The following is a 24,450-nucleotide window of genomic DNA, read 5'->3' as shown; positions in this document are numbered from 1 at the left end:
GTGAGAGGAGGGGATAGGGGTAGGTACCTGTGAGAGGAGGGGATAGGGGTAGGTACCTGTGAGAGGAGGGGATAGGGGTAGGTACCTGTGAGAGGAGGGGATAGGGGTAAGTACCTGTGAGAGGAGGGGATAGGGTAGGTACCTGTGAGAGGAGGGGATAGGGGTAAGTACCTGTGAGAGGAGGGGATAGGGGTAAGTACCTGTGAGAGGAGGGGATAGGGGGGTACCTGTGAGTACCTGTGAGAGGAGGGGATAGGGGTAGGTACCTGAGAGGAGGGGTGAGAGGAGGGGATAGGGGTAGGTACCTGTGAGAGGAGGGGATAGGGGTAGGTACCTGTGAGAGGAGGGGATAGGGGTAAGTACCTGTGAGAGGAGGGGATAGGGGTAGGTACCTGTGAGAGGAGGGGGATAGGGGTAAGTACCTATGAGAGGAGGGGATAGGGGTAGGTACCCTGTGAGAGGAGGGGAGGGGTAGGTACCTGTGAGAGGGGGATAAGTACCTGTGAGAGGAGGGGATAGGGGTAGGTACCTGTGAGAGGAGGGGATAGGGGTAGGTACCTGTGAGAGGAGGAGATAGGGGTAGGTACCTGTGAGAGGAGGAGATAGGGGTAGGTACCTGTGAGAGGAGGAGATAGGGGTAGGTACCTGTGAGAGGAGGAGATAGGGGTAGGTACCTGTGAGAGGAGGGGGTAGGTACCTGTGAGAGGAGGAGATAGGGGTAGGTACCTGTGAGAGGAGGAGATAGGGGTGGGTACCTGTGAGAGGAGGAGATAGGGGTAGGTACCTGTGAGAGGAGGGGGTAGGTACCTGTGAGAGTAGGGGATAGGCTTAGGTACCTGTGAGAGGAGGGGAAAGGCGTGGGAGTTTGTGTGCTGCAAGTAGTTCTTGAACTGGTGCGTCTACTGGGTCCACCACGAAAGCTGAATCTGACGCTGCGGCCAAGAGAGGTCACTTCTCTTGCCTCATTACTTCCTGATCCAGAAGAGCTTGACGAATCAGAGTGCCTGATCTGCATGGTGAGGTCAAGGGCGGGAACGACCACAGTGGATGTAGACTCCATCACCCATTTTGTAATATCCATGCACCTTGCACTAAACTCATCTCTGCTCATCTGAAATGTTAAAAGACCATACAGAGTTAGTTTGTTAACGGAGCTGCACTGCTGCACCATGTGTTTACTCAAGCTAGTCAATTAAAGCAGTGGTTCAGGATGTTCCACAATGCTGGAAAGGGGGGCCTGAGTGAAAAAGTTATGGAACCTCTGAATTAAAGGTCCTGCACGATTTCCACCCATAGGAGTTTGGAATGTTTGGTCCATCTTACCAACATGAACTACTTTAGAAGTGACTATAACTCACCCTGGCACGCATATTCTCACTCAGCAGATTCCAATGGCTGAAAAGTACATAAAAAAAGGTACACAATTAAACTACATGACATTACCTCTATTCTCTTAGATTACGTTATGGATGGACCGCTACGGAACTAGGCCACATCCAAACATCCCTGATTGGTCAGTTGAGTCCCTTGTATTTGCCCGAGACACCTCACCTCCTTCTCAAAACCCATTGGACGAGATGGTCAAAAGGGAGGGCTTTCTCATCCAATGGGTTTTGAGAAGGAGGCGAGAAGAGAGGACTCGAGGACAATGCAATTGAGATTGTCCTTATGGGTACGTCCCAAATGGCCCCTATTCCTTAAATACGGAACTATTGTTGACCAAGGCTCTAATAGGGAACATATCTAGGGGATGCACAGGGAACCAAAGAGCAACTACCCATCCTTCATGTCCTGCACAAAGGTGTGTAGGTCTGGGTAGCTTCTCTTTCCCCTGCTGAGGGTGAGGCTGGTCTGGGAGGCTGCAGCCTTGCGGGTCACGGTAGTGAAGGTCACCACTGCAGCCTGATGGGGACGACAGAAAGCAGACTTAGGCTGGAATTCAATCAAATTCGCCATAGCACTGTTAACGCAATGTCTGTTTACGAACTACTGTCTGCGTGCACAAACAGACATGTACACACACACTGTTATCTGGAAGCATTTACCTTTGCCACTCGTTCAGTCTCCTGGGTTTGAGATGGCCCAGCTGTCTCTAGATCATCACTCTCCTGCATCACACTCTCTCCTTCGACCTCCAGTGTCAGAGTTGATGTGGATGTCTTCAGATCAACCTGATTCAACTCACTCTCTCCTTCGACCTCCAGTGTCAGAGTTGATGTGGATGTCTTCAGATCAACCTGATTCAACTCACTCTCTCCTTCGACCTCCAGTGTCAGAGTTGATGTGGATGTCTTCAGATCAACCTGATTCAACTCACTCTCTCCTTTGGCCTCCTAGATTAGAAGACCTTTACTAGCTCAAGCTTGGACAATTCATTTGTCATTTTAATCTTCAATGCGTCATTAAAACACAAAACATCATACCTCCTGTGACTGAGATAGGATGACAATGGCCTCGTCCAACTCACTCTCTCCTTCAACCTCCTGTGACTGAGATGTGCCACCTGTCTTCAGATCAGCCTCCTGCATCTCAATCTAAACCTTCAGCCTCTAGTGACAGAGTTGGGATATCTGTCTCTAGAACAGCCTCTTCCAACTTGGTCTGTCTCTCAACCTCTGTGATCTTTATCAGATCTAGATACAGAAAAAGGAATCTCTCTAAGGTGACTATAATGTGAGTGTGAGGATGTGTTCCAATTATAGAATTAGAAGTAGAATGAATCCTTCTAGAATTAGGATAGAATCACTGGAATTGTATGGTTCCAATACTCTGAGATGACTCGGCCTATCCAGAGTTATATATTTAGAGAATTTGGCAAACTTTTAGAAAGGACTCCATGTTAGCGCCTTTGAGCCTTTCATTTACCCTTTCATTACAAGTCAATTATATCCTGGTATCAGGATAAATATAACAATGAGTCACCGATTTTATACTATGTATTTTTTTTTTTTATTAATAATAAATGGCAAATGCAATTTTTGTATATACAGGCTCACTGTAATACCACGTAGGGCAGAACTGGGAACTGACAAGACATTAGCATTGTTAAAAATGTCAATATTGCGCATGGGGAGCCAGCTCTCATTTGAATATCATGTAATGTATACATATTGATGTAAATGCAACATAATGCAGATAGATGTCCCATCTCTCTAAATACATGGCTCTGTGCCTACTTCTCCGTAGGCGGTGACCTTTGACCTACTACATAATCTGTATCTGTAGGCCTATGTGATCCTGTAACCAGTCACAAATGTGTCATTAGTGTAAACTTACCGGTCTTCCTTCATAACATCACCGTCATTGATGGGGTCACCCAGGTCTATGATGGTGAGGTCATTCCCACTGACCTCTGACTCCTGAAAGACAGCAAGAACAAAGTCATGTTTAGATGTCATCTACTGTGTCACCTTTGGCCGTGTTGAAAACAACTGACTTCCGACTTCAGAGTGTTCAAGACAAAAAAAAAAAAAAAAACTCAGACATGGAAAAATTGTTTTCAACAGTCATCCAACTTGCATTTCCAAGTCAGAAGCAGCACGGCTTGGCGGGTCATGTTTCGGAGGACTCCTGACTTGACCTTTGAGAAGTCGCAGCGATGAGACGAGATCTTAACTACCAATTGGATATCACAAAAAAATGACAAAAACTCTGGCATCTTGTTAGAGCTCCAAATTTCAAAATCTTGATTTGACCAAGATCACTTGCCTTGAAAGAACCATTAACCCAAAACTCATTGTCACATCATAATGCATCATATGCATAGAAATAGAATCACCAGAACATCATGTCAGGTGTACAGATCAGTTTACCAGTCAAATTGCCATGGTCAGAGGCTCTATCCTTTCTAGTGATTCTATTTCTACGGTCACATCATAATGCATCATATCTATGCATGTGTCCGAAATAGCACCCTATTTCCAATATAGTGCACTTATTTTGGCCGGAGCCCTATAGAGTGCCACAGGAATGAGTCATAATCCCCATAAAACATAGTAGTCAAACAGGGAAATGGTTCCAATTGTTTTTACACCATACACTTTTCCCATAGTGGATTTTAGAAACACTTCAAATAAGGGCTGTGTTTCAGGTAGGCTTACCCTGGTGTGACATTTTGATAACTGTAAATATCTCTATAATGGTATGGAGCATGAGAGCCTGGATGTTCTTCACAAGCAGCAGTGACATCTATCAACAGAAGCACCAAGAGGCGGGGACCCGCCTGAGCGCCTGCAATAGGCTGGGCAAGTTTAAACCACGCCCAGTCTAAACTGGGATAGGCCAACAGACGGGTTGGAACTGTCTATCACAGTATAAAGAACACTGTTTTACATACGTCTTGTCAGTTCCCAGTTCTGCCCTGCGTGGTATTACAGTGAGCCTGTATATACAAAAGTTGCATTTGCCATTTATTACTAATAAAAAATACATAGTATAAAATCGGTGACTCATTGTTATATTTATCCTGATACCAGATTCGAATTTACGCAACTCTAACACTTAGAACGTTGACAACATGTAAACTATATTTAGTCTCTAAATGTTAATTGCAAACAAATACATTTGCATAATGAGCACGTGCTAGCTGAGGTTGAGTCATAACAAGATACACGCATTCCGGCCATTGATGAGCACGCATGTTTTTCAAGACCAGCCAACCAGTGTATGGATCTTAGTCAAAAGTAGTGCACTAGCCTACATAGGGAATAGGGTGCCATTTAGGACGTAAATGTGAAGGTGGTGTCATAAGCCTTTGACCCTAGACCCCCATTTGACCCACAACAGATTCTACTGTACCTTTAGCCAACTCTCATGACTCCCCCGGCCATAGACTTTGAGGTTTGATATTACAGAATGAATAGCACATCATTTCATTTATTTAACAATATTTAATCCACAGTAATTAATATAAATGGGGATTTCAAAATAATTATAAACTGGGTGGATCGAGACCTGAATGTTGATTGGCTGAAAGCCGTGACATATCAGACTGTATACCATGGGTATGACAAAACATGTATTTTTTTACTGTTTTCATTATGTTGGTAACCAGATTATAATAGCAATAAGGCACCTCGGGGATTCGTGATATATGGCCAATATACCATGGCTAAGGGCTGTGTCCTAGCACTTCGGGTTGTAAGAACAGCCCTTAGCCTTGGTATATTGACCATATACCACAACCGCTTGGGCCTTATTGCTTAAATAACATGCCTACCTTGAACTCTTTCTTCTCCGCTTCCTTGCAAAATCAGCACATTTCCTTGCCAAATTGAACGCTCCTCCAGGACTTGCGAGAATCAGACTGAACTGCTCCCGCGGTTTCTCATCAGTTTCAACGTTTATCAGTGATGACGTAACAATGCTGTACAGATTTGACGCACTTCCAATCTCGTGCTGATGCAACGCCCTGAGCGGTTGAAAGCTCACGCATGGAAATCCTGCGAGTTGTACACAAATGTAGGCTACTATTGCCCTTAAAAATGTAATGTTGTGGACGCAATACAAAATAAAATACATAACCCACACCGATAACCCAGAGTTCATCATTAAATAACATTCATTACTCATAAAATATACAGCAAACTTCAGATACTGAAATAATTAATGGGAGTTTCGAATTCAGTCACCATTTCATATGTACATGCTAGTTTCATCCGTTTAAAAGAATGATAATGACACGAAAAACCTGTGAATCTCTTGTTGCTGATTTGGTGAACATAGCAAATGTATTGCACATATTTCCAGTTAAAATGATTTTCAAAAAGAGACAAAAACGGGGACATGAACATTCAATCACATACAATGATTGAGAGGTTTCATTTTTTAAAGAAGTTAAAGCAAGCAAAACCTGTTAAAAAACATTGATTATAAGACCAAAGACAGATAATATAGATATCTATTTTCCAACAGAAGAAAATCTAAATGCTGCTGTCCTACCATTGGTTTACAATGTTTCTCCTCTCCAAGGGAGACATGTTTTCCACCTCACATGCCTCTGGATAGTATCAGTGCTTTTCACAAACATTGTAGTACTTCGTGTGAATCATTGTTGTCGCTCATACAGGTGCCCCTACTCTCCTAACCTCCCCTCAGTAACTAACGAAGGCACAAAATGATGACATAAATATCACAAGAAAGAATACATTAATTAATAATTTACTTTCTAAAATACTTTCTAGAGGCCAAAGGACAGGTAGGTTTAATAACACAAATGTAATATGTCCCTTCAAAAAGTCCTGTTGCTCACATACCGGTGTGCGGTATGCAAAACAGCATCCTAAATGGCACCCTTCTTCCTTTAGAGTGCACTGCTTTTGACCAGAACCCTATGGACCCTGTTCAACAGTAGTGTACTATTCAGTATAGGGAATAGGGTTCCATTTGGGATGTATTGAATCTTTACAATTACTCATCAGAGCAAATACTACCATTTTTTTATTCCCACAGAGCTTAAGACATGAAAGATTTTATTAAAATATTTGTTCATACAAAATGTATGATTTCCCCTCCTCCCACATGGATTACAGACAAGAGGCTTGGTGCGTTCTGACTGTCTTAGTGTGCGGATAAACATGACAATCACTCTCATGAAACTTAAATGAAACATCACTCCTTATGTCTTTTCTCAGCACAAACACTCAGCCCAATTTCTACAGTCAAAACAGGTTTTGAAAATGCTTCTTCCATATCTTTTGGTCCCTGTCTGTTTTGCTCTCAGTGAAGTGCTACTATCCCCTTGGACTACAGGTTATTGCCGTCATAAGGTGTGCGTCTGTCTGTTGGCTGGACACTTTCTACCGTTTAGGACTATTTGTGGGTAAAGGTAAAGATGGGGTACAGCAGCAGCAGTTCCTCTGCGGATGAGTGTGGGCCTGTTGTGCCTCCCCCCATCCCTCCCTCTTCTCTCTCGCTGTCTGAGGGACTCTTAAGGTTCCTGTGCAGATGGCTTGGTTCGTGCCCTCCCAAAGCTGGCTGTGGTGATTTAAGCCACGCTATGTTTATGGGTGTATTTGTTTGTGGCCTCTGGCCCACTTTGCTGTCCCTCTGTCCAGTACGTACCGTTGTAGCAGGCCTGGGGAGGGTCCACACGGACTGGGCGGTGTGTAGGAGCCACCCCAGCACCCCGATGTGTCCGGACGCCGCCACCAGGTGGACATGGCTCCGCCCCTTACCTTCCCAAACCAGGAAGCTGGCGCTGTGCTGCACTCCTCGTGACCCGTCACCGCGTAGGAGGAAGGGAAGGGAGGGGAGACAAGAATGGATTTGAATAATTTATAATCAATTAAATAATAAGGAATCATAATAGGTATATTTGGGCCTAATTTATATTCCATGCTAGATCCCACACCAAAGCCATCCCTAGTAGTTCAATGGCCCCATCCCTAGATCAGAAGGCTCCCACTCTCTTTCTGTGTGTGAGCGCGTACAGCCAACTCTCCTCACAACCCTTCTGTGGAGAGCTGTTCTGTGCCATTTGTCTTTGGCTTCTACGCTGGGTCCCTTGCTGAACAGTGAGTACACACAGTCTGTGTGTCCGCTCAGCACCGACAGCATCAGAGGGATTCTGATACACAAGACAACAGGTTATATTACAAACTGGTAATAACCAGGCTGTAATAAATAGAGAGGATATGAGCAGATTGCTGGACGACTATAACCTTCACATGAACAGACAGATTTCTAGAACAGTGTTGGTAGAGTTATTTATTTTACCTTTATTTTACTAGGCAAATCAGTTAAGAACAAATTCTTATTTTCAATGACGGCCTAGGAACAGTGGGTTACCTGCCTGTTCAGGGGCAGAACGACAGATTTGTACCTTGTCAGCTCGGGGATTTGAACTTGCAACCTTTCTGTTACTAGTCCAACGCTCTAACCACTAGGCTACCCTGCCGCCCCAGATGACATCCTCATGATGTTAACACAGCAGATAATAAAGAATTTTGGTGCTGAGGCCATCGAAGCCTTGTCACCTGTTAGCTGTGTACCTGGCTCTGGATAGAAGTCTCCCATGTGCACTGATCTAGGATCGGCTTACCCTCCCTAGATCCTCAATCATTAGTGGAGAACATGACAAAAAATGTCCTTAGATCAGTGTCTAGTGGGCATTTTAACACGATACCATTTAACATCCCTAGAGTGGACATTGTCGTCCTAGCAACAAATGGCCATCCAAACAAATGGCCATCTTGGTCAGGAAAACTTTTTAATTACAGAAGCTCTATGTGATATCCTTATGTCTACCTGCAGCGTGGATGGGGGTCCTCTTCAGAGTGAAGTCTTTAACCAGGATGGAGGCTTCCTGGTTGATGAGGACGTCAACACACTCCACATGGCTTTTTAAGGCAGCCAGGTCCAGATATTCACTCTTAATATAATCAATGTCCTAGAGTAGACCCGTGGTACGCCTGAACAGAAATACAGTGCTAGACCTCTAAAGTAGACCAGAGTCTTTCAATCGGGAGCCCATTTTTGCTCCCGCCCAGCATCAACATCGGAGGTTCCTGCCAAGCGTGGGATTGAGAAACAAACACTCTACTTCTCCTCTGAGGTTGATTAACTCAAATGGCAAAATAAGGAAATCATCCTCATCATCACTGTGTAGAATATGCATGTATTTTACACTAATCAGGAATAGATCGGAATATGGTGTGTGAGTCTGTCTGGACAGTCAACTTCCTGAGGAAAATCTACACCATGCTTGCATCCCAGATAGCACCCTATTCCCTATGTAGTGAACTACTTTTGATCAGGGCCTATAAGGATCTGGTCAAACGTAGTGTACTAAATAGGGAATAGGGTGCCATTTGTCACATGGAGACCACTACAGGAGCAGGTAGGCTTTACTCACAGCGAGGTGTAGAGGGCTGATGGGAGGTCTGACATCAGAGTCGTTCAGGATGTCTGTCCCTGAGGTTTCAATTAGTTGAGGAAAGACAAGAACGGCCAGTTCAGACTTGTAACATATTTACTTGGAAGGTTAGTCTAGTAGCATGTGTAACATGGTAAATCTCAGTGACCAGCCCCTGCAGACATACTGGGGTGTTGCATCCATACCTTAAACAAGCAAGTGTGAGGAAAAGTTACCAACTGGCACTTACCACATCTAAAGGTGTTTCACTTGCAATCTCGAAAAAGAACATCAAGAGTGACGACAAACATGCAACCACACCTTAAAACCTACTGAATATCAATGACTATATCCCAAATGGCAACCTATTCCCTATATAGTGCACTACTTTTGACCAGAGCCCTATGGGCCCCACAGCCACACCTTAAAACCTACTGTTGGGTTCTGAGAACATGAAATATACTATTTTGTATTTTTTTATTTCACCTTTATTTAACCAGGTAGGCTAGTTGAGAACAAGTTCTCATTTACAACTGCGACCTGGCCAAGATAAAGCATAGCAGTGTGAACAGACAACACAGAGTTACACATGGAGTAAACAATTAACAAGTCAATAACACAGTAGAAAAAAAAGAGAGTCTATATACATTGTCTGCAAAAGGCATGAGGAGGTAAGCGAATAATTACAATTTTGCAGATTAACACTGGAGTGAAAAATGATCAGATGGTCATGTACAGGTAGAGATATTGGTGTGCAAAAGGGCAGAAAAGTAAATAAATAAACAGTATGGGGATGAGGTAGGTAAAATTGGGTGGCCTATTTACCGATAGACTATGTACAGCTGCAGCAATCGGTTCGCTGCTAAGATAGCAGATGTTTGAAGTTGGTGAGGGAGATAAAAGTCTCCAACTTCAGCGATTTTTGCAATTCATTCCAGTCACAGGCAGCAGAGAACTGGAACGAAAGGCGGCCAAAATGAGGTGTTGGCTTTAGGGATGATCAGTGAGATACACCTGCTGGAGTGTGTGCTACGGGTGGGTGTTGCCATCGTGACGAGTCAACTGAGATGGCGGAGGTTTATGTGGGTCTGGCGGGTCTGTGGGTCTGGCGACGAATATGTAGCGAGGGCCAGCCGAGTAGAGCATACAGGTCGCAGTGGTGGGTGGTATAAGGTGCTTTAGTAACAAAACGGATGGCACTGTGATAAACTGCATCCAGTTTGCTGAGAAGAGTGTTGGAAGCTATTTTGTAGATGACATCACCGAAGTCAAGGATCGGTAGGATAGTCAGTTTTACTAGGGTAAGTTTGGCGGCTTGAGTGAAGGAGGCTTTGTTGCGGAATAGAAAGCCGACTCTTGATTTGATTTTAGATTGGAGATGTTTGATATGAGTCTGGAAGGAGAGTTTACAGTCAAGCCAGACACCTAGGTACTTATAGATGTCCACATATTCTAGGTCGGAACCATCCAGGGTGGTGATGCAAGTCGGGAGTGCGGGTGCAGGCAGCAAACGGTTGAAAAGCATGCATTTGGTTTCACTAGCGTTTAAGAGCAGTTGGAGGCCACGGAAGGAGTGTTGTATGGCATTGAAGCTCGTTTGGAGATTAGATAGCACAGTGTTCAAGGACGGGCCGGAAGTATACAGAATGGTGTCGTCTGCGTAGAGGTGAATCAGGGAATCGCCCGCAGCAAGAGCAACATCATTGATATATACAGAGAAAAGAGTCAGCCCGAGAATTGAACCCTGTGGCACCCCCATAGAGACTGCCAGAGGACCGGACAGCATGCCCTCCGATTTGACACACTGAACTCTGTCTGCAAAGTAGTTGGTGAACCAGGCAAGGCAGTCATTAGAAAAACCGAGGCTACTGAGTCTGTCGATAAGAAAATGGTGATTGACAGAGTCGAAAGCCTTGGCCAGGTCGATGAAGATGGCTGCACAGTACTGTCTTTTATCGATGGCGGTTATGATATCGTTTAGTACCTTGAGCGCGGCTGAGGTGCACCCGTGACCGGCTCGGAAACCAGATTGCACAGCGGAGAGGGTACGGTGGGATTCGAGATGGTCAGTGACCTGTTTGTTGACTTGGCTTTCAAAGACCTTAGATAGGCAGGGCAGGATGGATATAGGTCTGTAACAGTTTGGGTCCAGGGTGTCACCCCCTTTGAAGAGGGGGATGACTGCGGCAGCTTTCCAATCCTTGGGGATCTCAGACGATATGAAAGAGAGGTTGAACAGGCTGGTAATAGGGGTTGCGACAATGGCGGCGGATAGTATCAGAAATAGAGGGTCCAGATTGTCAAGCCCAGCTGATTTGTACGGGTCCAGGTTTTGCAGCTATTTCAGAACATCTGCTATCTGGATTTGGGTAAAGGAGAACCTGGAGAGGCTTGGGCGAGTAGCTGCGGGGGGGGCATAGCTGTTGGCCGAGGTTGGAGAAGCCAGGAGGAAGGCATGGCCAGCCATTGAGAAATGCTTGTTGAATTTTTCGATAATCATGGATTTATCGGTGTTGACCGCGTTACCTAGCCTCAGTGCAGTGGGCAGCTGGGAGGAGGTGCTCTTGTTCTCCATGGACTTCACAGTGTCCCAGAACTTTTTGGAGTTAGAGCGACAGGATGCAAATTTCTGCCTGAAGAAGCTGGCCTTTGCTTTCCTTCCGTGTATTGGTTCCTGACTTCCCTGAACAGTTGCATATCGCGGGGACTATTCGATGCTATTGCAGTCCGCCACAGGATGTTTTTGTGCTGGTCGAGGGCCGTCAGGTCTGGAGTGAACCAAGGGCTATATCTGTTCTTAGTTCTGCATTTTTTGAACGGAGCATGCTTATCTAAAATGGTGAGGAAGTTCATTTTAAAGAATGACCAGGCATCCTCAACTGACGGGATGAGGTCAATATCCTTCCAGGATACCCGGGCCAGGTCGATTAGAAAGGCCTGCTCGCAGAAGTGTTTTAGGGAGCGTTTGACAGTGATGAGGGGTGGTCGATTGACTGCGTTTAACTAATTCATGTCACTGAGGGAGAGAGCTTAATGTATAACGTTTACATTATGTCAGGATATGTTATTGTTAGCCAACAGGCATCCTATGGGTGGGATCTTCTGGGATGAGAAAAGACACAGTCTGGTACCAATCACCATGAGTGAGCACTTTGGGGTAGTGGTCAGGTCAGATGAAGTGAGGAAGAACAGATATCACTAAGGTTCTGTCTAGCAACAGAGATGCATTGGCTGTTTAGAGGTGTAGGAGGAGACTCAGCATAGGAGAGAGGATTAAATATCAGTGCTTGTGTGAATATGTTTTTTGTCTAATGCAGCTGTCTTGACCCTCTGGGAAGAATAAACTTGGTTCAAGCATTCATAGTGTCCGTCGGGTTTTTACTCTGAGAATTAGAACCTAACAGTTGGCACTGCGAGCAGGGTTCACCACGATTTGCAGTCGAACTAGAGATTCCGAATCAGTGAAACAGAAACAAGGTAGGCACAGTTCCTACACCCGTTATCACTAATTCTGACATCTTGGGGAGATGAGAGTCGTAGGCTGAACCAATTATAGGGTACGAACCTAGAAAGCCTGAGCTTATTCAGTAGTCCCATTGTATTACGACCGGTCGTAGCTTTGTGGTATATGGTAAGTGCCGGAAGGTAAACCCAAACCTGTAGAGGGTAACTCCTAGGGGGTAAATCCCGAGTAGGTTGGTTCCTGCTAGTACTATAAGAATAGGGTGAGTCCCGGAAGGTAAGCCCGAGCAGGCAGGTACCTGCAAAGGGTAAGTCCTAGGGGGTAAGACCCGGGTGGGGTTGGTTACCTGCTATACCTGTAACGAGAGGGTGAAAGTCTCAGCCGCAGTGGCCATGCGGCAGTAGAGTGGGTGTGGATGGATAAAGTGACATGCTTGTGTACTAGGATAAAATGTTGCCATTCAGGGTTAGAAGAAAAGCAAAACGATACTCAAACGCTGTTGGATTTGGGTGTATTAGCATTAGCAATAAAGAGAGGTTGGTTTTATGCCCTGTTGGGGTGGGGAACCATGACAGATTATGTGGAAATAGGAAGACAAGTGTGAATCATTTTGGTAATGTGTGTTATCAACAACAGTGATATTTGAACAGATTGGAGATGACTATCCATAACAATAAAATCCTTCATACAGTGAGGTTAGGTTACCATGCTTGTCCTGCCCCACAGCTGTAGACACAGCCTTCTCCAGGTCCTCAGACACTAGCTGGAGATCCATTACAGGATGTCTGTCACCTCACTGAGCCCCTATTGCAGGTTAGGGGTCACATCCACTTGAATGTCCTTCATATGACAAACCTCCTACAGAGCAAATGAGGAAAACATGATATATTAGGATTTATGTTAGTAACAACTCAATCAAGCTTGTTAATTGATCGTTGTCATGTTTGTCAGGTAAACCGTCATTTTTGTTTACCTGACAAACATGACGTAACGATCAATTAACAAGCTTGACTGAGTTGTTACGTTCAGATAGAAATAGACCATGTAGAACATGTGTTGATTCTTGTTGATGGGCAAACAATCTTTTCTACTCCATATATTCCATTTATATCTGTAATGATGGGAAGACATTACCTGTTGATAACAAAGACTAATATCCTTATCATGGGAGGTGTGTGAGAATTGCTGCGCTTTGTGTTGACTGTGGGGGTCGTTGAAGGTTGCTTCACTAATGTTTTATTTGGAGTGAAAGAGTTTGTTTGGGAAATATGCTATTAATATATGTAGCTATTTTGTGTGAACTCAACTTCTGTCAACACTTTCTCCTCAGTTTCTTGTTACCCTGTTGGAAAGTCCCAGAAGCAAGATCAAGTCTCTCTGCAGAGGAGACTTGGAGGTAAGTGTTTCTTTCCACAACCCTTCCAGCTATGTTCTTTGTCACTGTCTATGGTGCTGCTGTGTTTGACACTCATTCAACAGCATAGAGTAACTCAGTCTAAATAATGTTGTCAAACCTTTTGCTTGTGTACCTTAACCTAAATTTTTCAGAGCTGTCATCAAATGACGTCTCCATTGTGCATGCCCTGGCCTTGCTCCGATCCATAGGGTCTGACGCTAAACATGCCAGAGAAGTTAAGGCCTGAAACATACTTTTAGAACTGTATGGGGTGCATGTTGGTCAACATAAATGAAAATTTGGCCTAGACCGTGTAGAACAGACAGGTATTCTACAGCAACACATCTGTCCCTTTAGTTTTTTCTTGAGAGTATTTGGAGACTAATGATGTAGAATCCCACGCCTCTCCAAACCATGGTAGCACTCCTGCAAATGATGACCTGTAATCTGAGGCGCATGTCGCCTGACTATGAGGACTCTACTGATGCTGCAACTGGGCCGTCTGATGACGTTGCTGCTGAAGCTACATGGACCATACAGCTGAGCTGTGAGGCTAACACACAGCCCATTCACTCACTGGGATAAGGACATTCAGAATGTAAATGATGTGGTCAACTCTTTACCCATGTAAGCAGCCCAGTGGATTGCTTGGCATTAAAAGCATTAATGTTGGCTTCTCTGGAGAGAAGCCGCCTCACCATCTAACAGGAAAAGGAGAGAAACAAAACACAGGCTGAGGAAAACTAAAGCAAAATCTGGCGTCAAAGCCTCTCTAGAACAAACTCAAGCCATACAACTAGGGCTGTGACGGTCATGGGACTTCCGGTGTCGGTGATTGGCGGGCCGTATGTACACAGTCATCGACATAACTGACAGCCGACGGGCGTAACATTAGCGTGTTTACGCTTAGCTTACTGGCCTCTGAGCAAGACAGTTAAGGGGAAGCAATTTCTTCTTTTTTTTTTAAGTATTCCATGAATCACATTTATGGACTTTATGTAAGACTATTACTAATTTGAGTAGACATCATTTAGACTAACTCGATCACTATTCAATGCAGCGTGTGGTGGAGTTAGGCTATGTCAGATGTTTCTCTTTTTTTGGAGGGGCCTTTTTAAAAATTATCATTTAATTCTACTATACTGTATGACTACAGAGATTAGCAGAATATTTTTCAAGTGGCACTGACCCAGGGATACACAGTGAATACGCACAATTACCGGTTTTTATTTTTTATTTTTGCAATGAGAGCCGACTTTTCCACCTCACTCCTCCGACCTACTGGAACAATGAAAAAGATCCACGGTGAAGGGCAGAGGCTAACCACCCACCCCCAGCCTGTAGGTTATAGATACTATAGTTACCCCTAGTCCCCACATTTCACCTCACCCCCTCCCCAATGACCTGACCTTCATAGATTCTCTCCTATCAGCACATACACCTTAGGCAAATACATTTGAAACTCAGTTTCACAATTCCTGACATTTAATCCTAATAAAAATTACTTGACGTAGGTCAGTTAGGATCACTTTATTTTAAGAATAAAACAGAATCGTTTTTTCTTTCACCACATTCCCAGGTGGTCAGACGTTTACATACTCTTAATTAGTATTTCGGGTAGCCTTCCACAAGCTTCCCACAATAAGTAGAGTGAATTTTGGCCCATTCCTCCTGACAGAGCTGGTGTAACTGAGTCAGACCTCCTTGCTCGCAAATGCTTTTTCAGTTCTGCCCACATTTTCTATGGGATTGAGGTCAGGGCTTTGTGATGGCCACTCCAATACCTTGACTTTGTTGTCCTTAAGCCATTTTGCCACAACTTTGTTAGTATGCTTGGGGGTCATTGTCCATTTGGAAGACCCATTTGCGACCAAGCTTTAACTTCCTGACTGATGTCTTGAGATGTTGCTTCAATATATCCACATAATTTTCCTGCCTCCTGAAGCCACCTATTTTGTGAAGTGCAGAAATCCCTCCTGCAGCAAAGACATCCCTACAACATGATGCTGCCACCCCCGTGCCTCACGGTTGGAATGGTGTTCTTCTGCTTGCAAGTTTCCCCTTTTTTCCTCCAAACATAACGATGGTCATTACGGCCAAACCATTCTGTTTTTGTTTCATCAAACCAGAGGACATTTCTCCAAAAAGTATGATCTTTGTCCCCATGTGCAGTTCAACCCGTAGTCTGGCTTTTTATGGCGGTTTTGGAGCAGTGGCTTCTTCCTTGCTGAGCGGCCTTTCAGGTTATGTCTATATAGAACTCGTTTTACTGTGGATATAGATACTTTTGTACCCGTTTCCTCCATCTTCACAAGGTACTTTGCTGATTTTCTGGGATTGATTTGCACTTTTCGCACCAAGTATGTTCATCTCTAGGAATGCGTCTCCTTTCTGAGCGGTATGACGGCTGCATGGTCCCATGGTGTTTATACTTGCGTACTATTGTTTGTACAGATGAACGTGGTAACTTCAGGCATTTGGAAATTGCTCCCAAGGATGAACCAGACTTGTGGAGGTCTACATTTTTCCCCCTGAGATCTTGGCTGATTTCTTTTGATTTTCCCACTGAGTTTGAAGGTAGGTCTTGAAATACATTCACAGGTACACCTCCAATTGACTCAAATTATGTCAATTAGCCTGTCAGAAGCTTCTAAAGCCATGACATCATTTTCTGGAATTTTCCAAGCTGTTTAAAGGCACAGTCAACTTAGTGAATGTAAACATCTGACCCACTGGAATTGTAATACAGTGAAATAATCTGTAAACAATTGTTGGAAAAATGACTTGTCATGCACAAAGTAAATGTCCTAAATGACTTGCCAAAACTATAGTTAACAAGAAATTTGTGGAATGGTTGCACAACGAGTTTTACTAACTCCAACCTAAGTCTATGTAAACTTCTGATTTCAACTGTATAGCAGATCTGCTGATTGTGGCGCATCAAAATATAATTGGAGAAGAGATGTACAGTTTAATAGATGGACTAAGTCAGCAAAACAATAACAAATAGTTACCACTGCTGCTATGGGTAAAGAATATCTCCATCAAAATAAAGTTGATTAAAAAAGTGTTTTCTTGTTGTTGGTTTTGACAGTTTATTTTCATGGCAGTCTCCATCCAAAACAGTCACAGCCCTACATACAACCAATGTAGGTAATCGGATGCATCGTGAACTCAACCTGGGGATAGGACAGGTATAAAGTGTAAACTACAATGAGTAATCATGTCCCTGCTAATTACTAACCTCATGGTGTCCGCTGCATGGTGCAGCGCCGTGCGCAGCGCCGTGCGCCCGGTCCGACATGTTCACATTGCTGAGGGACCAGGGCCTCAGCACAGCGGACCGCCTTATTGGCCGCAGCGATGTGGAGCGGCGTTTGCCAGTTCTTGTCCCTGGCGTTCACATCGGCAGAGTGTTTCAATAGCACCTGGACTGCCTCCTACAGGAGCACAGTTCAAATCATGTTCAGCTTTGTTTAAAGTGCATTTAAAAATCACAACACACTTAACAGTAAAATGCATATGTACAGGTGTGTCTATCAGTACACGTACCTCACTGCAGGAAGCCACGGCCCGGTGCAGAGTATTGAGACACTTGTCTTTGGCATTTAGTCTGACTCCTGGGACACAAAGACGGGGGGACACAGACTCTGGGGTTGACAAGGCAACATCTTAAATGGCTGGAGTACAGAAAAAATGTGTCCAAAACAACCTAATACCTTTTATAGTGCACTACTTCTGACCAGGGCACATAGGGATTTCCTTAGGGTTCAGGTCAAAAGCAGTGCACTATATAGGGAGCCATTTAGAACGCAGAAAACTCTTGGAGAGAGCTTTTCTGGGAATTGGACTTTCATTACACAGCAACACTGAAGAAAAATGTCATGTCACTGAGAGGAGTAGAAGGAGCTCAGCCAAAAGAGACGAGGTGCAACCCAAAATCATGAGGACATTTGGGAGGAACTGGATCTTGATGCTTCACTAATCAAGTTAAAATCGGAACGTTTCAGCTGTCAATGACCTTCATTAGAATGATTATTATTTTTAAATAAATCGGGTGCACATAAGATTTTAATGGTAAGTATGAGTGAAACGGTCACATGCAAACACAACAAGCACCAAAACTGAAGTCAAAGTCCGATGGACATGAGTCAGAGCGTAATCCTTCTCTTCAATGATAACCGTACCTGATAGTATGAGTAGCTCTAGAAGTTATGCATCTCCAAGATAGGCAGCGGCATGCAACGGTGTCCGCTACTCATTGTCCTGTAGATAATAGCCAAGAAGCGTTATAGCTGTTTCATATTCAGCTAGTATGGATACAGGGAAACATTTGATTTTAATCGTACTCATTTATACATTGTCATGGCTTGCATACTTCAGATGACCGCTGGATATTTATGGCTCGAACTAGGCTACACACTAAAGGTATTCAATTGTTTCCTTTGAAAGGGTGCAGATGGACTCCGCTTGGAACCAGCTATTTGGTATCCACTGTCATCTTCGTGATGTTAATGCTTTATACTTGTTGAGTTTTTCTTTACAATAACTAAAAACAACCCGCTTCCCTTAACCAGGGATGCAACAGATTGGCGATGAGGTATCGGAATTTTTGTCCGAAGGGGAACAAGAGCGAGAAAGAAGGTGCTACCTCCATCGAGACAGTCTGTAGAAAAGCTAGCACGGAAGAGGACGCTGGGCGAGGCCGAGAATTTCCACTTCGAGGAATGTTTTGAAGTTAACGAGCTCAAGTACGAGGATATGTCTAAAACCATTTTTTCTGACGATTGTTGGCAGAAAGACTTACAATTTGTTAATGGACTGTTGCAACTCGCAGACAGCTGTGTGTTGCTATGTGTTAGGCTAGTAGGGGGTTGTGTTGTACTTACCAGTACCCAGTGTTCGCGGGGTCCGACATGTCAATCCACCTGCTATCTGCCAATCACAGTAATGCCTGGAATGTTCTGATTCCGGGCATCCTGGTGGTTGGCGGAGTGGCGTGGAGGGGGTTGGGCAGGGGGATGGAGCATTGGAAGTTAAGTCCAGGTTTAGCCTTTCTTCGCTCTTTTACGTCTGGCTTTCACAAGAGAAGGTCAAGATCGTCTTGTGGGTTATCTTTAATTTATTTGGTGTGGGCTTCGGCCAAACAGTAGTCTGCGTAAAGTTGGGTTACTAAACCGTCAATTTGTAAACTCAATCATCTGTCTGGACAATTGTTCCTTTATGATCTAGTCAGGTCATTACAGGACTTTAATGCGCCTCAGAAACCAAGTGAAACAACGTTGACAGTTGGTTGCGCTGTTGAAAGGTCATTACATACCGATAACAAATTGTATTGCTGAAAGATGTAAATGTCATGCAAGGAGTCAACTCGAGGGAGAGTCGATTAGTGAGTATTTGGCTAGTTTAAGAAAATTCAGTCTGTCCTTACGTGATATCTGTGTGGTGTTAAAATTGCAGAGCTGAGAGACCGTTTACTGAATGGAGCTCACACAAGATTTAACATTAGCACTGGCTGTGGATATGGGATTTTCTTTTGAAGTCACAAGGAAAAGCACACTGCAGTCTAAACAAAATACTTTCAAATCAAATGCAGTTGAGGAGAAAAGCGTTGTCAAGAAAACGGAGGCAACCTGTAAACCATGTTACCATTGTGTGGGAAAAGTGCGCAAGCCAGATGAGTGGAGCTACGTGGATTTTGAGCATCCGGAATGCCAAGAAGAAAGGACACGTAGCCATGACTTGCCGCTCGCGTCAAGTGGGAAACAATTAAACGTGGCAGGTGAAATTGAATAAGCACCTGGATGCTACTGAGAGAGAGAGAGGCCTCATTACTGTGACTGCAGGAAGACGAGTGGAGCAACGATGATCAGGGCAACGCACACCAGCGAGAGAGAGGACAAGAACGTCATTTCAACACAGGAGCATTGCATCGCACTCAAGTGCCAGAGTTTGGAGCATTACATCTCAAATGAGAGTGAGAACTGATAAAGGGACCTCCGCCGTTTTCACCACTGACTATGAGTTGGGTAACGGAACAGGAACTGAACTGTTTGCAGTAGACGTAAAGACTATGTAAGGATAGATGATGTGAGACTCAACATGGAAGTTGATACAGGTGCAGCAGTTTGATATCAGAAGGGTGTACAACCGCAAGTTCAAAAGGGTAAAATTGGGTGTTTAAAAACATACAGTAAACAGTCATTAGTCAAGGTCAAGTGTAATGGGAGTACAACTTTTTTAGACTTGCTGGTGGTAGAAGGAAATGGTCCTGCCCTGCTGGGTAGAGACTGGATCAGTCAGTTGAAGCTAGACTGGTCACATGAACAGTAACAGCTGTAGAGACAGTAGATGGTTTGTGTGAACAATATTTCTGTTTCAGCCAGAGCTAGGGATGCTAAAAGGTATCACAGCCAAGCTACATGTAACTAATAGGGCTGCACATAAGTTCTGCAGTCCTTGCCCAGTACCGTATGCACTTCGAGAAGCGGTTGAAAAACAGCTAGTTACGTTGGAGTCAGAAGGGGTCCTTAGTCCAGTTAACTACAGTCAATGGGCTGCTCCAATTGTGTGTATCCTGAAAACAGACAGTACTGTAAGAATATGTGGAGATTACAAGGTAACTATCAATCCGTGGCTGGAAGTAGATCAGTATCCCTTACCAAAAACACAGGACTTGTTCAAAAAGCTGACCGGAGGTGAGACTTTAACAAAGCTGGATTTGTACAGTTAGAGGAGCGGTCTAAGCACTATCTCACCATGAATACACAAGGGGTTGTTTTAAGGTCAACAGGCTTCCTTATGGTGTTGCCTGTGCGTCATATTTTTCAGAAAATGATGGTTCAGATCCTACAAGGTATAGAAGGGGTCATCTGTTATATTGATGATATGCGTGACACAAGAGCACATGAGAAATCTTGAAGAAGTCCCAAAAAGACAAAGTCTGCAATATGAAGGTTAAAAGAGAGATGTTCTTTCTTCCAGAACAGCATAGCCTATTTAGGTCATGTGATAGATGCAGAGGAAATACACCCCATGAAACAGAACACTGAAGCTATTGAGAAGGCTCCCATTCCTAGAAACACCACTGAGTTAAGGTCTTATCTTTCCTTCCTTAACTATTATGGCAAATTCATTCCAAATCGAACTACCATAGTTAAGCCTACTGCAGAAAGATGTACAATGGGAATGGTCCCAGAAAAGCCTGTGTGTCTTGGCATCCTGAAAAGCACATCTACTTGGTAGCCAGGTGTTAGTTCACAACAACCCAGAGCTACCGCTCATACTAGCCTGTGGTGCTTCACTGGTAGGTGTGGGGATGCAACAACCCTGACTATGAGAGGGTGTTTACGGGACTGGGACTCCTGGGGAGCAGGGGCCAGTGTGGTTGTCAGGGCCTCCTTGGGTGGGGAAGTGGATGGAACTTCACACTCAGCATCTGTGATAAGAGTATTTCATAATCAGAAAATTAATGTGTGTATCTGTCTGTCCGCCTGTATCTGTAGTCACCGTTTTAACAAGCTGGCCATAGGATGATACATCAATATGACATTATCGATGCTTATCACTTACCCTGTGAAATACGAGTCTCTCTGAGACGTTTGGTAGGTAGAGAATCCTGTTCAGGGTGGCTCTTCGGTTCCCCTTTTGTCTTGAACAGCTGTTGACAAAACACATCAGGACAACTGAGCCTGTGTAAAATATATGGCATGCATCCCAAAAGGCACCCTATTGGCTACGTAAGGCACTACTTTTGACAAGGGTCCATAGAGCTCTGGTCAAAGTAGTGCACTATATAGGGAATAGGATGCAATTTGGGACATAACCATTGACTCTCTCCCATGTGTATTAGGATTGTATTACGGCGGTCTCACTCAACTTCCTAAAGACAATAACAGCATTGTTTAAATGCAGAGACAATAGGGGTTTAGTGAATCTGTAGGGTGCATTTCAGCCCTGCCTTACAGAGGTAATCTAAAGACACTGAGCCCTCTACCTTAATCCTGATCTTTGGAATCTTGACAATTTTGTGTAGGAAATGCCACTTCCTGTTCTTCTTAGTCTCTTCCCCCCTGGCAGAGGGAAGGTGGGCCATGCCATCAGCCTTTACATCAGCCGGGCTAAGGCCCCTGGCAGGGAATTCCTCAGTGGCATTAAGGTCAGCCACAACACAATGAGTGATGTCACTTGCGGCATTGCTGGTGTCTAAGTAAGAAGACAAAGCTGGTGTGACCGACTTGGGTACAATAACTGGGAGAAGAGGACAAAACAATGGAAATCAGTCACTGTGTCCCAAAAGGCATTCTCTTCCCTTTATAGTGCACAACTTTTGAACAGGGCCCATAGCGTCTGGCTCTGGTCAAAAGTAGTGCACTAAATATGGAAGAAGGTGCAATTTTGGACGCAAACAGCAAAGTTCATCATAAAACGCAATGGAGTGAGCATCATGTTACAATGAAGTCCTATGCAGATGAAGAGGTACTTTCACTTACCATCCTCCATTGCAGACTTGGACAGATCAGTCAGGCTGTCCATCACCATGTCTGTCATCAACTTGATGACCTGATCCAAAACCCTGTCAGCGGTGGGTGGCATAGGCCTACCCAAACACTGTCCCAGGAGTCTGCTAACAGAAGTCTGGGCAAAGCTGTAAACGAGCTCTGACGCATCGTCCTTTGACAGCTTCCTCAGTGCTGGCTTTGGCAGCGCTGGTTGAGAGAGGCTTCTGTGGCCAGTCGTGGATTGAAGCTGGCGGCTTATGGTTATCTCCTGAATGAGACCATGGACCTTTGCGATCAGGTTGCCAGACGCATCTTGAAGGGCTTCAATTGACAGGAGCCTATCCAGATTTTCTTCTGCTGAAGTCATCTCTGGGTCGTCTGTCTTCAATGTATCCATTATAGTTTTCACTATGATACTGGTGTCAGATATGTTTATTTCTTGTTGATTCACAAGCGCTGACTGTGAACCTGTCTTGTCCATTGCGTTAGAGGTATGGCATTCTGTTCTTGTGATCTCATTGGCAGCACTCATGTCAGGCAACATGTCAAGGCTCTCCAGTAGAGAGTCTAACATGTTAGTGGCTATCAGACACTCCTCACTTGCATTCTGCCCAACAGATGAACTCTCAGAGTTGGCCAATCTGCACTTGATCACATTTAGGATCAAGCTGAGCGTCTTCTTTGCAGTTTTGCTCAAGCCTTCTTGGCTGACTGCCACTGTTCCGTCTTGTAGAGCCACAAGAGGTTCACAACTTTCACTCAATCCACTACCATGGAGAGGAGAGGCTCTCTTCAAACTGGTGTCGCTCACAACTGACATACTCCTAGGGGGCAGAGTGACATCCTCACTGCATGTGTCAATTACATGGTGGTCTGTGGAGGAGCCACTCGAAGACACAAGGGCTTTAGACCTTTTAGTCAAACTGACTTTTGAAAATGGCTTCTCACTTCTCACAGACGGGGGGCGGCTCCTGTCCTTAACAAGAGCAGTGTCAGGGGACTTTGAGCATCTGAGTGTCTCCACAGGGGTGGAGTCCAGCACATCTTTGGCTGTGGTGACTGACACGGGTGGAAAAGACAAAAATATGTTCAGTCTATCCTTTACTCTGTGGTACATGGTTTGAGCAGCATCCAATAAGGTGTCAAAGACAACTCTGGGATTGAGCTGGGACTGCAGCTTTTTCTCTCCTAGTGGGAAGGAGTCTGCATCCTCCACTGTGTACTGGGATAGACTTTCAAGGTCTTGCATGATCATATTCACTATATCTTCAGTTGTAGAAACCACATGGTGTGAGAAGGTGCTGCTAGGCATGCTCTGTGGCAAAGAACAGTTGGCTTCGCTAGCAGCTCTGAGAATGGCCTCACGCACATTCTGTTTGGCCGTAGCTTGGAACTCAGCACTGTGAAAGCTCTGGATGGAAATGTTAAGAGGATCTGCTGGCTGCACTACGAGATCGTGTGAGCTTGGCAATCTCGGCTGAGGCTCTCCAATTTCGAAATTGAGTCCATCTTCTGGTTGAAGTCTCCACCCTCAGCACAGAGAATACTTTTTTGATGACCCCTTTAGTGCAGGTGTCGAGTGTGAGCTGAGGACATTGAAGAGATATTAATGTCTATCTTCTGTACATGAGATACCTCCACAGTGGTCTCAGTTACAAGTAGTCCAATGTCATAGAGCTCGATTTGGATAATTTTTCCCTCAGTGAGAAGGTGAGGGGTGAAAAGCTTCCTCAGTTTGTCCAGGGTTTTGTTATAAATCTTCTGGGAACCTGAACTCACTTCCATCCAGAACATTTTGCGACCTGATTTCGTACGCATGGAGGTCTTATTGACCTCAGATACCTCATGCAGGTCGGAAACAATTCCACCAAATAGATCAGAGGATGCATCCTCAATATTTTCCGCGGAAACGCAGACAGACAGAACTTCCGACAGTTTCCCACAAGTGTCGGTTTTATCCAGCACGCCAGTAAATGTCACAGCTGCATCCTGAATGACCTGAGTGATGCATTGCTCAGCTTTGACGATATACCCCTCCACTGGTTGACCATGGAGGATGTCAACTTTAACAACAGGGAGCACATTCTGAATATTCACATTCTCCTCTGATGGGCGTGGGCTGTTGAAGATAATGCTCTCAGTGACCATGTGAGAGGAGGCGAGAGATGAGTCGAGAAGCAGAGACCTGTATATTGTCGAGGTGGACATCTCTGGGTGCTTTATCATAGCAGCCTCC

General features: G+C 44.6%; 2 protein-coding genes across 2 annotated transcripts in view; both read right to left on the bottom strand.

Annotated features, from left to right (window-relative positions):
* LOC135519818 (uncharacterized) overlaps nucleotides 1–6,211 on the bottom strand; it is a 12,690-nt gene extending 6,479 nt beyond the window's left edge. The window contains exons 1-8 of the mRNA XM_064945029.1: nucleotides 5,219–6,211; nucleotides 3,277–3,359; nucleotides 2,424–2,633; nucleotides 2,046–2,333; nucleotides 1,778–1,902; nucleotides 1,359–1,395; nucleotides 837–1,111; nucleotides 727–755 (exon numbers count right to left, since the gene is read on the bottom strand). Coding sequence (XP_064801101.1) covers nucleotides 727–755; nucleotides 837–1,111; nucleotides 1,359–1,395; nucleotides 1,778–1,902; nucleotides 2,046–2,333; nucleotides 2,424–2,528 — 859 coding nt within the window. The 5' untranslated portion in view covers nucleotides 2,529–2,633; nucleotides 3,277–3,359; nucleotides 5,219–6,211. The remainder of the gene's footprint in view (nucleotides 1–726; nucleotides 756–836; nucleotides 1,112–1,358; nucleotides 1,396–1,777; nucleotides 1,903–2,045; nucleotides 2,334–2,423; nucleotides 2,634–3,276; nucleotides 3,360–5,218) is intronic.
* Nucleotides 6,212–20,904: 14,693 nt separating this feature from the next.
* On the bottom strand, nucleotides 20,905–23,767 carry LOC135520914 (uncharacterized). Its single transcript, XM_064946758.1, has 4 exons — nucleotides 22,206–23,767; nucleotides 21,710–21,918; nucleotides 21,286–21,373; nucleotides 20,905–21,151 (listed from the first exon to the last, which is right to left on the bottom strand). The coding sequence occupies exons 1-4, from the start codon at nucleotides 23,524–23,526 to the stop codon at nucleotides 20,994–20,996; spliced, it is 1,776 nt and encodes a 591-aa protein (XP_064802830.1). The 5' UTR covers nucleotides 23,527–23,767; the 3' UTR covers nucleotides 20,905–20,993.
* Nucleotides 23,768–24,450: the final 683 nt, after the last annotated feature.

The sequence above is a fragment of the Oncorhynchus masou genome, chromosome 29 (assembly GCF_036934945.1).
Source record: "Oncorhynchus masou masou isolate Uvic2021 chromosome 29, UVic_Omas_1.1, whole genome shotgun sequence".
NCBI lineage: Eukaryota > Metazoa > Chordata > Actinopteri > Salmoniformes > Salmonidae > Oncorhynchus > Oncorhynchus masou.
This window is presented reverse-complemented; position numbering and strand designations above follow the sequence as displayed.